Source organism: Artibeus jamaicensis, unplaced genomic scaffold (assembly GCF_021234435.1).
Source record: "Artibeus jamaicensis isolate MK-2021 breed Jamaican fruit bat unplaced genomic scaffold, CSHL_Jam_final contig_387, whole genome shotgun sequence".
In the NCBI taxonomy this organism is placed as follows: domain Eukaryota; kingdom Metazoa; phylum Chordata; class Mammalia; order Chiroptera; family Phyllostomidae; genus Artibeus; species Artibeus jamaicensis.
The window spans coordinates 22,006,341-22,021,979 of NW_026521812.1; the positions used below are offsets into that span (position 1 = coordinate 22,006,341).

The window sequence follows — 15,639 nt, forward strand, 5'->3', positions numbered from 1 at the left end:
AGTTTTTATTGCTGATAATAGTTTTAGTTAAAATATAAAATGGAAAATGTTCTACCCTCACTAGATACAAATACCACCGCAACAATTCCTTTACAACCTAGAGGTGTACAAATGAGGCATCCATCCACCTAGTGGGTGGCCAGAATAATGCACTAGAGCACTGGATGTTCCAACAGGCCCTTATAATTACTCTGGAGCTAGAATTCAACACCTCCTCTCTCGGTCAGCACTATAAATCAAAAATGAAATATGTATAAAGCTGTATATTAGTCTTTGTTCACCTCAAATGAGACATATTAAGTATATCAAAATAGCAGAACTAAATTTTTATTATTTTGTCACTTTGTACAAAGCTACAATAATCAAAACAGTATAATACTGGCAGAAAAACAAATGTATAGGCCAATGGACAGAGAATAGAGAACTCAGAAATAAACCCATGTCCATGTGGTCAACTAATCTTTGACAATTGGGCCAAGAATATATTGCCATTTTGCATTTTAGGGAAATATACTTGAAAAGAGTTTCTGGGGAAATATACTGCATTTTTTCATGTTTTAGTAATTTTTGACGTCAATATATACCTTTTAAAAAGAATTAAGATGGTCTCTTAATATTTTAAAGAATCTGGGCTATATTTAAATAAATGCTTAAAGGAAAATAGATTTGGATTTAGGAAGAATTAAATTTTTTTAATTTTCAAAATGCATCTTACTGTACTTTATAGGACTTCAAAATTAATATTATTCTCTTTATCTACATTTCAGGAAAATGTTTACTTAATAGACTGTACTTGAAGAATAAGCCTGAAATTGACTCTAAAATATTAGAAAGGTTATTAGATGAACTACAAAAGAAAAAAATAGAGGAAGAAACAGCAAGGTAAAATCTGCCTGAAATATTAAAACAGGTTAATAAATCTTTTACGAAGCTGTTAAATATCTACTTATAATTTGTATTTATTAAATCTCTTTAATATCAAAATGGTGGTCTAACCAATCCAACTCTAATTAATTCTAAGAAAAACAGTAATTTCACAATCTCTAAATTCTAGAATCTCTAAAGGAAAGTTGTGGATGTTTTCACAGTCCCAAACTAAATTTATTCTAAATCAAACATCTACTCTCAAAAGGTACGGTAAGAAAAAATGAGCACAGATAAGAGTTTGTTCTTTTTACCATATTTATCTATGACTTAAATAATTTTTCTAACTAGAATTCACAAAGTGAAGAAATAACATGATAAAAGTAAATAAAAATATACTTATGTGGTATAACTAAAATGGTAGAGAAAGAAAATATTAAAAATTAAAATATGGCCCTGGCCAGTGGGGCTCAGTTGGTTATAGAATTGTCCCATAACCAAAAGGTTGTGGGTTCAGTTTTCCATCAGGGCACATGCCTAGGTTACAGGTTCCATCCCCTGTACGATCTCCAGTCCGCGCACATATGGGAGGCAACTGGTTGTTACTTCTCTCTCACATCGATGTTTCTCACCTTTCCTCTCTCTCTCAAAGCAATGAGAAAAAGGTCCTCGTGAGGATTTAAAAAATTAAAATATGTATGCTTTTAACCTAGAAAGTATATCTAGGACTTAGCCCTCAGGAATCAGTATCTTAATGCACAAGAGAACATGTATAAGAATGTTAACATTCTAACTGTGTGAGGTCCCAAGGTGTATACTTTGAAGGGGACTGAGGTATCATTGTCCTATACACAATGTTTCTTGTATCTTTTTCAATAAATGCCTCTATTTTCCATTAAAAAAAGAATATTAACATTCTTTTTAAAATAACTGCATCTTTAAAAAATATCAAGAAAACTGTAACAGATATTCAGTGGGGACCAGTGAAGTAAAGTGGAGCCCATTCATGTCAGCAGCGCACTCTGGGACAGTCCTCCTGGGACCATTCTGTAGGCCTGTCATTCTCTTCCAGTCGACATTCTTTGGGTTCTAGTTACACATATTCTCTTCAAAAAACATAACCACACCTCTTCTCCCAACAGATATGTTTCTTATTAATAGGGATTGTTCTTTTACTATATGCCAAATTCTGCCATCCAGCCTAAAGTATTGGCATAATTCAAGTTCTCTTTGTTCATAACCAGACCTCTGTGATGACTAGGTCTTGTTTCTACACTCTTTTCCCATTTTGACTGTGTGTGAATTGGCAGTTCAAATAGGACTCTTTTGTGAGACTCATCTTATCCAAAACTTAGATAAAGTATGCTGCTGATAAGAATCTGAGACCTGACAATAATGAGGCAGGATTCTGCTGCCAGTCATGAGACCCTTAGATAAATCACTTGGATAGATGAGCTAAAGACTAATGGTGATGACAGAAATTATGCTGCTTTTGAATGGCACATTTGGAGGCTGATGCTAGAAAAGCTATAGAATTCTGCATGTCTTTAGATATTTGGCCCAAGATGGAACTCTTTTAAAAAAATTTATTTCTTCATTTTCCAAGAGGAAAAGAGAGGGAGAAAAGAGGGAGAGAAACATCAATGTGTGGTTGCCCAGCCCAAAACCCAGACATGTGCCCTAGACCAGGAATTAAACTGGTGACCCCTTGGTTCACAGGCTGGCACTCAATCCACTGAACCACACAACCAGGGCCTAAGGTGGAATTCTTAATCCTGTTAAATTGATCTCTTTTCTAAAAAACTTACAAGGCCTTTACATGAGACTTTGACTTTTTTTGGTTTTGGTTCCATTTCAGATTTTATTTTTCATAATGCCATCACCTAGATAACTACTATTAATAATTCGATTAGTTTTCTTCTAGTCTTTTAATAATTTATATTCATTTTAAATACAAAATTAAAATTGTATTATACATAGTTCTATATTATACTTTTCACTTAAGATTATATTGTGAACCTTTCTCAATTAATTGGAAGGAAAAAAGTACATTTTTTCATTTGCCTTTGTAACTTGTAGTTAGACAATCTTTTATTAATTTTCACAGGTTTTCTAATAAATAGCCACAGCTTTAGAAAGTGTAACATTCCAAATTTTCTTCAAAAAAAAAACCCCTGAAAAATTAACTGGCCTTAATATGAGTGAATTAAATATTTACATTGTGAAGTAAAAAATATAATGACTATTATAAACAATTTACTGTTTATTATTACCATTCTAAGCCTTAAATCTTATAATTTTGTAATATATCTGAATTTCCAAAGATAATTAAATTTTGAACTTTATTTTGTTTCAGGAAAAACAAAGAGGAGGCATTGAGACTAGAAAAAGAAAATGACAGGCTGTTGGACACTCTGGATATGAAAAGAAAAGGCAAACACAGATTGCTATGACTAATAATACATCATTTAATTTTGTATTATTATTGCCAGCAACTGTAGTATTTCAGTGAATTATAGACAGTGTTACCATATTTCTTCATTTGCCCATGCGAGTCCAGGTTTATGGCCATAGTTCAAAAGTATTTATTTGACCTCCTTTCACTCTCAAAGTGTTCCAATTTGGGTAATAAATTATATGGTCTCTGGAATAATGGACCATAGGAAAAAGACTCCTGGCACAGATACTTACTCCTGCACCCTCAAAGTGGGGTGCGCAGCAGGGCAGTGTAAGCAGCCTCTAATGGTTGCCCTGGCCATAGATGATGTGTGGACATTGGGATTACTTCCATTAGAAAGGTGTTGCAGAAATTGACAAAACAGTCAAGCTTTTACTATATGCATTGTATTTGCACTTATACTTCCAATCTCCATTATAGAAGAACTTACCCTACAAACTTCTTTTAAGACTTGAGTTCTTAACCTGGGGGTCCATGGATAAATTCAGGGGTCTATGAACTTGGATGAAAAATAATCACAACTTTATTTTAACTGATCTTTCATTAAAATTTAGTGCTTCCTTCAATTAATAATACATATAGGCAACAAACCACAGTAGTATTAGCAGTAATTTAACTTTGTCACCAATAAAAATGAAGATACCACATGACAGTTTTATATATCTTATGTATGTTTATCACTGTCCCCAAATTATGTTCATTATTAAACCAGGTGCTGGTTCTTGTATAATGCATTAGTAAAGATGCACAAATTTCCTGTAGCACAGAATTTTGTTTGATGTCTTGAAGACTGTATTTCAATGTAATTGGCTTCTTGTGTATTTTATTTATAAGATCTAAAGCATTCGTCTAAAATGGCATCTATATGTTTTATCAGACTGCCAAAGGAATCCATTCTTCAAAAGAATAAAGAGTATCTGTTTCAGTTTTCCATTGCTGGGCAAAAAGCTGCCAAAACACTGTAAACCTCCATTTTTAGTGTGCACCCAATTTTGTTGGTTAGGGCTTATCTCTGCTCCCTAAGGACCTCAGTTCTGACTTTAAGTAGCCAACTGGGAAGTGGATCCTCTGGCCCTACTGAAGGCTTCGGATGACTGTGGCCCTGATTAACATCTTTATGACGACTTCACTCTATGAGAGACCCAGAGCCAGAGTCATCAACAAGCCATGCTCGAGTTCCTGACCCCAGAAACTACAAATATAATATGTGATCATTGTTTTTTTTGGGGGGGTGGATTAACATTTGATATGATTATTGTTGTCTTAAACACTAAGGTTTGGGGTAATTTATTATGAAGCAATAGATAACTATACAACACATACTAGTCAAAATCACAGATAGTGGAGGATCTTAGAACACTTTTCAATCCGATCCTGACTTACATGGTACTCAGATTACTCACTAGGGTTCTTGAAAAAAGTAGTAGAACTTTTCACCTTTTTTTTTTTAAACCAAAAAAGATATTTAGTTGAAGACATTTTGAGTTTCTGGTGTAGAGCACAGAACTATATCCCAAACCCTAGTAGGTTTCAGCAAATTCTGCTTCTTCCTCTTGTTCATCACCATAAAATTCACCATATAACACCAAAGATTCACCAGATTCACCACATTCCAAGTCACATACTTGAAAGCCACATGCTGTACAGCCCTGGTCAGACCTCGAGATGTAAGGACACTTCAGGATGCTTTCCTCCGGGAACTTAATCACCCAGATTTCTATTAAAATTCAGGTACCAGAGGTATCGCTCACCACTAGAATGTGATTCCTGGAAGGGCACTCACTGAAAGGAAAGAATTTTCACAACAATCCAGAAATCAAGTTCATTTATTTTTTCACATCATCTTTGTGGAGAAATTACCTTTATTTTCAGTCAATTTCAGAAATCTATTAAAGGAATTGGGAAGATGGATTTTCTGACTCCACAGCTCACCTCATCTTCTTCCTGAAAGATTTCCATGCATATTTTTCTGTTCATTAGCAACTACATGGTCATCAGCAAATACTGAAGATGTGAAGTTATGCTTTTAAAATTTCCATTCAATGTATTGATTAACACTCTATTATTCATTATTAGCTATGAGAAAATACAGAGTCTAGCCTGGTAATACCCAATAGAAATATCGTGCAAGCCACATATGTAACTTTAAATTTTCTAATAGCCACATAGAAAGTAAAAAGAAACAAGTGAAATGAATTTTATTTAGTATAGTATATCCAAAGTACTATTTTAACATGTAACCAATGCAAAAATTATCGATATATTTTACATTCAATTTTCCATACCAAATCTTTGAATCCATTGTATATTTTATACTCACATCACATTTCCTGATAGCCACATTTTAAGTGTTCAATGGCCACGTCTTGTAGTGGCCATGTATCAGATGGTGCAACTCTACCCATTCCCTTATTGAAGGAACATTTGAGATGTTTCCAGTTTCTTACTGTCACAATATTTGGGGCTGCTAAAAACATTTTCTCTTTTAAATGAACCTTTAGGCTGGTTGCTCCTGTAGAACTCTGAGTATATAATTAGAATCCTTTACCACTACATTTTAATAGGTAAAATATATAGAAAATATCTCTCTCTCCCTCATTAAACTCCATCCCCCAGGGAGGCAGGGGACCACTCTTGATTCTTCGTTTGGGTCTCAGCACTTATTAGAGTGCCTAGCCCCCAATTAGTATTTGCTGACTTAACCTGAATGATAATTTACTACTTTTCATTTTTTTCTAGAAGTGGAAGAGACTGACCCTGATGCTGATGAGGAGATTGACGGTGAGGAGCTTGATGTTCCTGAAGAGTCTGAAGCCCTTGAGGTAGCCGAGGAGACTGAGGGCTTCTTACCTGAGGAGTCTGAAGTGTCCGAGATTCCCGAAACAGAATCTGAATCAGGTCAGACTTCATTGAGAGCTGTGCCCTTAATTCTGCTCATGTCCATTGCTGTGTTCGTGTGTGCATGTGTGTGTATATGTTAAACAAATGGAAACAGGCTAACAATGGAGAATAAGCCCCCACGGAACAGCCATAACATCCAAGCCACGTTACTCTGAATCACATGATTTGGAGTGCTGTAGAAGAGCTGATTCTGCTCTGCCCTAGCTCGGTGCTCAGGGACAGGCCTGTCTACGTCGTTTGTGGGGCATGTTTAAAAAGCAGGGGGGAAATGCCATTAAAGGTACTAAATATAAAGCTTTTTCTTTTCTTCCATAATCTCTCTTACAAGTTGTCATGGAGTGATTTTTTATTGGTTATTCTAACAAATAAATGTCATTCTAAGTAAAGAAAAATTAAAAATTTAAATTATTAGCATGAATTTTACCACTCATATTTATATTGTACAATACCATTTTTAAATAAAAATATAAGAGTATTTAACTCATATAAAGAATCACTGAAATTATCCTTGGCTGCTGTGGCTCAGTGGATTGAACACTGGCCTGTGAACCAAAGGGTCACTGGTTTGATTCCCAGTCAGGGCACATGCCTGGGTTGCCCGCCAGGTCCCCCGTAGGGGGAGTGCTTGAGAGGCAACCACACACTGCTGTTTCTATCCCTCTCTTTCTCCCTCCCTGACCCTCTCCCTCCCTGACCCTCTGTCTAAAAATAAAAATAAATAAAATCTAAAAAAAAAAAGAATCACTGAAATTAACACAGTTCATATTTTACAGCTCATACATACATAGGTATTTCATTCTTACCATAATACTGATAAGTTTTGTGCACAAAACTAACTCAGCTTTTTATTTCACTTCTTAATATGCACATATACCAACACTCTCTGCCTTTAACTTCCTAATGAGTAAAGAAAGACTGAAAGGAAAAGGAACACTGCGTTGCCCTATCTTTCCTTTCATTCTGTGTCACCATTTTCAGCCTAAGTGTTTACTAGAGGAAAGTGATATGAGTAAGAGGGGCTATGGGGGTTCCTTGGTCATTCATGCCTCTCTGAATGCTGTCACCTTCTTCCTGCATCTGAAGCAAGCCCCAGTTCAAAAGGAAAGCATGGTCGCTTGGGTCTGTCGGCATCTTTGCGTGCCTGCCCTCACCACTCAGTCATAAGCACTCCCACACATCTTGGGTTCTCTGGAATTCTATAGTCATGACGGGCCATCAGGAACTCTCATAAGAATGAGATGGAGAGGACTGGCTAACAGATATTGTCCCTATCTCTGCTCATATGCATGCTCCGTTGTTCCATTGGGGCCCCTTTGGGTTTTAATTACAAAACAAAGTTTAAAGATTAAATTATTAAAAATTCCAAATTGACAACCACAGAGCATTACAGTAAGTGTGAGGCCATTCTCAGTGAGAGACTATACAACTGCACAGGTCACACACACATGGAGCCAGCCCTGCTGCAGAGGTGGGTGGGGCAGGGCAAAGAGAAGTCTTTGGACAGTGAAAGTCACTCTCCAGACTGGGAAGTGGGCTTAAAGCAGCAAGATGGGGTACCCCACCATGGTGGGAGTGAGGCTCATAAATGCTTCCCAGAACAGTTACTATTGGATTAGAAACTAGTGCTATGAACTAAAGGTCTTCAAATACCTGCAGCCAAATCCAGCCTGGGATAAGTAGGAACCTGCTGTCATCTGGTAAAAGAAACAGGACTAATGGGAATTTTCACACTGAGAAATCTCAAGTTCAACATCGATCATTTTTACCACATGGATGGGCACTAACTTTATGGGACAATAAGGATAAAATCATATCCCTTGTGCCCAACAGAGGAGCTAGCAGGATAAAACGCCATCTCCTTTGAAGAGTCCCACACCTGTGCTGACTTCTGCTCCCATTCAGGGGCTTCAGCATTTTCTTCAGTACAGTTAGGCTGACTCTTCTTCTACCCACCTGCCTTTTTCAAGAAGACAGGCCATAAAATACCAAAAACAAATAAGTAATAGAAATTCATTAAATATAACACATCGAACATTAAACCAGAGGGCTCTAGTGTTCACAGTGTCTCACAATAATGTTACAGGTCTAGGAGATTATTTAGTTTTATTGCTTTTTATCTCCCTACTGTTTCTCCCAGGGAACCTTCTTAGGATGATCTACAGCCAGCCTCCTGTTCCATTTAGGGTCAGCTCTAGTTCAGTGCTGTAGACATACATGACTGTTACCGGTCAGAATTGAACATGTCATGTGTCAGATATTATTCTGGTCATTGTCTTTTACTATATTTAAGAATATTTTTCACTTTCTGCTTTATATTATTAGGTATTTTTATGCTATACTTTTTCTTTTCTAACTAGAACTATATTTTCATTTAGACATAATATATACAATTTAAACTGTGTTTTGAAATTTTCTTTGTGCTGAAACTTTCATAAAGAAACCATGTCTTAAAATTCAAATGCTAACTATTAGATTTATTTTCTAAGTATCTGAGCCTACTGAGGAAACTACAGCTGGAACAGAAATTCCAAAAGAACCCAAAGAGGGCCTGGAAACTAAATTACCTGAAACAGGTGAGCGTGTAAAATAAAAATAGTTAGTGCATGAAAGTGCTTTTCATATTCTCCTACAAAGGGTGTAGTCCCTTTTTTAGGCACAGCACGAACTTCCTACTTATTTCTTTTTGCATTGTATGCCAGTTGATGCATTGTACTGATTTAGCTTATTTCATTAAAAGTGTATCTGTGCAGCATATAACACTGTTGTTCATCAAATTTTATACATTTTATCAACAGTTAAAGATGCCATATGAAATACATATTAACTATCTAACTAATTCTATAAATAATAATTTATCTAGCCAATATAAGAAATTGAAGCATGATTAAAATATGAATTTATAAATGTACCTTATTGTTGAGAACAACATATTTATTTCTTTCATATGTTTTAAAAATATGAAGTATAAATCATTTTGGCAATATGGGTAAAATACCTTATTTGAAGCCTCTTTTTTTCTTTCCTTTCACCTTTACTCAAAAGTTGAACTACCTGAGTTTCCTGAAGACGCTTATCCTGATGTTCCTGAAATGGAACTGATTAAAGAGAAGATAAAATCTTTCATCACCATGTGGAAATCTCTAGAAAGAACATTCACTGACTCTTCCATTCAAATTTTCTACTTGGAGATTGCTGGCAAAACTCCAGAGGAACTACTTCAAAAAGTAGTTGAGACAATGGAAAGTAAGGGCTGTAATCCTAACATTTACTGTCCAGAGCAAGTGACATTATTAAAAGCACTGTGCAAGTTTAAAGCCTTCCTTGATGGTCCATAAAGTAAAACATTCGATACACCCAGGAATAATGTTTGAAGTATTTAACAACTCTCATAGCACAGGCGCCAGCCGGTCAGAACAGTCGTGATGCACAAACAGCACTGACCAGTCGTTTCTTAAAGAATTTCTAAAGGCCAATTTGCATACACATTTATAGTCAGAGATCAGTCACTGCAGTTAATTTTCCTAACCTTAGACTACTGCAGTATTGGGTTGGGCAAAAAGTTTATTTGGTTTTTTCCATAAGATGGTGCTGGTAGTGCTTAGTTATCTTTAACTTCATTAGAAGCAATTTTGTTAGGTTCTATTGTGACAGCTGTCGTGTCAGCATGCACTTAAAAGACATCAAAATTGGTGAATTTTTGTGTGACCATTTTAATATTGAAGGTGGAATAAAATAAGCAATATTTTTGGCATATTATGCTTTATTATTTCAAGAAAGGTAAAAACACAGCTTAAGTGCAAAAAACGATTTGTTCAGTGTATGGAGAAGGTACTGTGACTGACCAAACGCGTGAAAAGTAATTTGTGAAGTTTGTGCTGGAGATTTCTCACTGACACCGCTCCATGGTCCTGTAGAACAGTTGAAGTTGATAGTGAGCAAATCAAGACATTAACTGAGAATAATCCACATTATACCATGTGGGAGATAGCTGACATACTCAAAGTATCCAAATCAGTAAAGTTATTGGTGATAATGAAAATGTATCTTTATTTTATGGAAAAAAACTTAGGATTTCTTGGCCAAACCAATATTGCTAATATCATTTTATTGTAAAAATATCTTTCCAAATGTTTGTTTGTATTTTCCTTTCTTCCTCCCTCCCTCCCTCCCTTACAGGACCTTTCCAGCATGCTGGATGGGAATTAAATTTAGAAGATTATGAGGAAGAAACAGAGGACTTTCATGCTGAAGCAGAGGTTGAGGAGGAGCTGGAAGATGAGGAAGAGGAAGAGGAAGAGGTATGAGTCTTTTATTACTGCTGCTTAACATTGGTCACATCACATTGAGAGTGCACATATCCAGAATGGGAACTAGCACTCTTGGACCTCAGGAAAATAAGCAGGCCTACTCAATTTTATATATAAACATGTTCAACACACTTCGCTTCCACCCCAGCATCCCTTAATCCCTGAAATGCCAGGGCTGCTTAGGCAGTGTGTTACACCCATGAAAAAAGAAAAGGGAAATTGATAAAGAAATTTTTCATGGACAAATCTATAGATATTAGGGACAAGTATTTTTTTAAATTTTTTAATCCTCACCTCAGGATATGTTTTTATTTATCTTTTTATTGATTTTAGAGAGAGAGAAAGAAACATAGATATGACAGAGACATGAACTGGTTGCCTCCTGGGGGGCCTGACAGGGAATCAAACCCACAACCTTTCTAGTGTACAAGACAACACTCCATCCAACTAGCCACCCAGCCAGGGAGAAACAGAAATCTTTTATTAATTAGAAGTGGGTGTTTTAAGTAAAATACAGTAATAGCAACTTTGAGAAGTTGCTTGCATGATACTAATGAGTGGTATTTTCAAACAGGAATGACTCATTGTAGCAAACAATCTACTCCTTTGTCACAAGAATTTTGATAACCATTCTTAATTGATAGCCACCCCATTCAGGCCTCTATCAATAATAAATGAAGAAGTGATTCATTTAATTTTGGACTTTATGAATGAAACAAAATGATGTAATAAGTTGGATAAACAGACAGCTGTAATTAAGTTTAAACCCAAATATGTGTGTGTCAAATCAACAAAGTTGATTCAGACAACAACTTCCAGTACTTTATCACTAAGGAGCTGCTGAGAACTTAAGTCAGGTGGCTAATAGATGCAGGTTTTGTCCTTCCTATATTTAGATTCTCTTCTTTTAGTCATCCTTCTTCTGCCATTCTTTCATGTCTCGTTCTGTTCTGCAAAATCAATGTCTCTTTCTTGTATCTGCAGACAAGTCTCAGGCTATCTGTAATATTCAATGTGATGAAGACCTCAGGTAAGGTCTTCATTGATAACAATGTCCTCTCCTCACTCCCACTCTCCCTAATTTACCACTCCCTCCTGTTATATTAGTTTCCTAAGGATACCATAAGAAAGTGCCAAAACTTACACTCAAGATGGTGGCATAGGTAAACGCGCTCACATCCTTGCACAAACACATCAAAATTGCAACTCAAGTATAGAACAACCATCATTCAGAATTATCAGAGATCAAGTTGAATGAAAGTCTGACAACTACAGAATTAAAGAAACCATATCCATCCACAATGGGAAGAGGGGTGGAGATGCAGAATGGGCTGGTCCCACATCTATGTGTGGTAGATAAAATTTGGGAGGGATATCTCAGGAGTGAGGGGTCCTACCCCCACACAAGGCCCCCCAGCCCAGGGTTCCAGTGCCAGGAAAATAAGTTCCCACAACTTCTGGCTGCAAAGACCAATGGGGAGTGACTCAGTGGAAGAAACATCTGTAGTCCCAAGCAACTCCTCTTAAATAAGTCGCACACGAACTTACCCAAACTTACTTCCTCTGCGCTCCAGCACCAGGGTAGCAGCTTTAAAGGCACCAGTAGCAATGGGGAGGAACTGAAGTGTCTGGCATCAAGGAGGGAGCTGGGGGACTGCTTTCTCTCTGCCAGAAAAGTAGGTAGAGGCCATTTTCCATTTTCTGAATGCTCCACGCACAGAACCACAGAAACAGTGAGTGCCATATCTTAAACTCCATCAACCTGGCCTATTTGTCCCACCCTGGAAATCGCCTGAGGCTCTGTCCCACCCAACTTATAGCTGTTAACTGTGGCTTTTCCATATGAATGGCTGATCTGACTCATGATTCACAACTTCCTAAATCTTTTCAAACAAGAAACAGACAGCCTCAGTGAGTCTCCAGCCCCCATACCTCTTGCTAAGTGGCCCAGGCCCAGCACTAGCAGCTACCAGCCTAGATTTATAGCTTGGTTTCATCTGGAGTCTCCAAACCCAGCACAAGTAACCATCTCAGATTGCTTTATAACTCAAACAGGGTGGCCCTGGGCAAAACACAGGTCGGGGCTTACCTTGGCCTGTACCACCTGTGAAACCCCAGAGCCAGTGCACCCAGTGGACAGCTAGAGACCACATTAGAGCACCACCACCCTGCATGTGCATAGCTGATCCTCTGCGGAGGGCAGAGGTTCATGGTCAGTGGTTACAGCCAGTTCTTGTAGTTGACTGGCCTGGGTAAATCCCTCCCATTGACCTGCTAACAGCAATCAAGGCTCAACTACAAGAGGAGGGTGTACTCAGCCCACATGAAAGGCATGCCTCAAGTACCCAGCTTGGGTGATAGGGGAGGCTGTGCCATTGGATTCTACAGTGCACTAACTACATTATTCCTGCTACTGAGACAGGGAGTGATAGCAACTCTACCTAATACATAGAAACAAACACAAGGAGGCTGCCAAAATGTGGAGACAAAGAAACATGGCCCAAATGAAAGAACAGATCAAAACTCCAGAGAAAGAACTAAACAATATGGAGATAAGCAATCTGATAGATGCAGAATTCAAAACACTGATTATAAAGATGCTCAAGGAACTTAGTGAGGACCTCAGCAGCATAAAAAAGATCAAGTCAGAAATGAAGAATACACTACTTGAAATAAAGAACTATTTACAGGGAATCAACAGTGGAGCAAATGAAGCCAAGAATCAAGTTAATTATTTGGAACATAAAGAAGAAATAAAGAACCAGTCAGGCAACAAGATAAAAAAGGAATTCAAAAAAACCCCAAAGATAGTGTAAGCAGCCTCTGAGACAACTTCAACTGTTCCAACATTTGCTTCATATGGGTGCCAGAAGCAGAAAACAAAGATCAAGATTTGGAAACCCCCCAGCATTTGAAAAAAATGATGAAAGAAAACTTCCCTAATTTGGTGAAGAAAATACACATGAAAGTGCAGGAAGCGCAGAGTCTCCCAAATAAGATGGATGCAAAGAGGCCCACTCTAAGACACAGCATCATTAAAATGCCAAAGGGTAAAGCTGAAGAGACTCTTAAAAGCACCAAGAGAAAAGCAGTTAGTTACCCACAGGGGAGTTCCCGTAAGACTGTCAGCTGATATCTCAAAGGAACTTTGCAGGCTGGAAGGGATTGGGAAGAAATATTCAAAGTCATGAAAAGCAGGGACTTATAGCCAAGATTTTTTTACCCAACAAAGCTATCACTTAGAATTAGAGAGCTGATAAAGAGCTCCACCGACAAGAAAAAGTGAAGGGAGTTCATTTTCACCAAACCATTATTATATGAAATGTTAAAGGGACTTATTTAAGAAGAAGAAGATCAAAACCAGTAACAATAAAATGGCAATATATACATGTCTATTAAGAGTGAATCTAAAAAAACAAACTAAGCAAACAAGAAGGACAGAGACAGAATCACAGATATGGAGAGTGTTTTGATGGTTGCCAGGTGGGAGGGGGTGGGGGAGACCATGTGAAGAGGTGAGGGGACTAAGAAGTACAAATAGGTAGTTACAGAATAGCCATGGGGAAATAAGGTACAGTATAGGAAATAGAGTAGCCAAAGAACTTACACACATGACCCATGTACATGAACAATGGTGCGGAAATTGCCTGAGGGAGTGGGGGTAGCTTGGTGGAGGTGACGCAAAGAGGAAAAAATAGGGACCAGTGTAAGAACAGTCAATAAAATATAATTTTAAAAAGTAAGACATATGCATTGTAAAAGACTGAAATGATACAAAATAAAGTAAAATTTTAAAAAGAAAAAGACTTCCGCCAAGATGGAGGATAGGTGGAGACGCTGTTCTTTCTCACACAACCAAGTTTAGAAACAACTAAATATTAGCAACAGAAAACACAGCCAGAACACAGAAAATTGAACTTTTCGGAAGTCTGTTAACAACAAATTCTTCAGCATGACCTGTAAGAGGGGTAAAACCAGCAGCTGGCGGAGCGGGGTTGCACAGGAAAACTCAGTCAGATGGACTCAGGCGCGCAGAATCCAGGTGCAGGGTTGGACCTAGTGAGCACACAGCGAGCGACCTCGGGAAACAGCGAGGGAGCAGGACTGTGGGTTGACTGTGGTAGCATATTCGTGCGGGGATAGACAAGCGACGGAGTGAGCGATCAGACTGGACCCAGCAGGCCCCCCAGCGGCAGCAGAGGGCACCACCATTTCCCCTGCTCTGACCCCGCCTCCACATACAACGTCATAGCCCAGCGACTCTGAGTGGCCCAACCATGGTGAACCACCTAAGGCTCTGCTCCTCACACAGCCGCTGGAAACAGCAGAGGGGGCCACCTTTTCCCCGCTCTGACCACGCCCCCACATACAGCATCACAACCCAGTGACCTGGGAGTCCAAGGCTCCGCTCCTCATACTTAACAGGCGCAAACAGACCAAAAATGGCTCAAGAAGATCTCAAAGCCCAAGAGCCTATAAATCTAAGCAATGAAGAAATAGCAAAACTCTCAAACGCACAGTTTAAAACACTGGAGATCAGGATCCTCACAGATCTGGTTGATTATAGCCACAATTAGAGAAACATATGAAGGTGAACCTAATTGAAATGAATGGAATTGCACAGGAAACCCATAGCGATGAAAAGGAAACTGGGACTCAAATCAATGAAGTGGACCAGAAGAAAGCAAATAATGGCCAAACAGAAAAGAGTAAAGAAGCAAGAATTCAAAAAAATGAGGAGAGTCTTAGGAACCTCCAGGACATCTTTAAATGCTCCAACATCTGAATTATAGGGGTACCAGAAGGGGGGAAGGAACAGCCAACAGTGGAAAATTTATTTGAACAAATAATAAAGGAGAATTTCCCCAATCTGGCAAAGGAAATAGACTTCCAGGAAATCCAGGAAGCTCAGAGAGTCCCAAAGAAGTTGGACCCAAGAAGAAACACACCAAGGCACATCATAATTACATTAGCCAAAATTAAAATGAAGGAGAGAATCCTAGAAGCAGTAAGAAATAAGGGGACAGTTACCTACAAAGGAGTTCCCATCGGACTGTCAGCAGATTTCTCAAAAGAAACCTTACAGGCAAGAAGGGGCTGGAAAGAGGT

The 15,639-nt window shown here is 38.1% G+C and overlaps 1 protein-coding gene across 1 annotated transcript in view; it reads left to right on the top strand.

The window, feature by feature from the left end:
* AK9 (adenylate kinase 9) overlaps nucleotides 1–15,639 on the top strand; it is a 113,970-nt gene that overhangs the window by 51,601 nt on the left and 46,730 nt on the right. Inside the window, exons 19-24 of the mRNA XM_037159042.2 lie at nucleotides 768–882; nucleotides 3,221–3,297; nucleotides 6,062–6,220; nucleotides 8,710–8,796; nucleotides 9,266–9,466; nucleotides 10,400–10,521. Of these exons, the coding sequence (XP_037014937.2) occupies nucleotides 768–882; nucleotides 3,221–3,297; nucleotides 6,062–6,220; nucleotides 8,710–8,796; nucleotides 9,266–9,466; nucleotides 10,400–10,521 (761 nt within the window). The remainder of the gene's footprint in view (nucleotides 1–767; nucleotides 883–3,220; nucleotides 3,298–6,061; nucleotides 6,221–8,709; nucleotides 8,797–9,265; nucleotides 9,467–10,399; nucleotides 10,522–15,639) is intronic.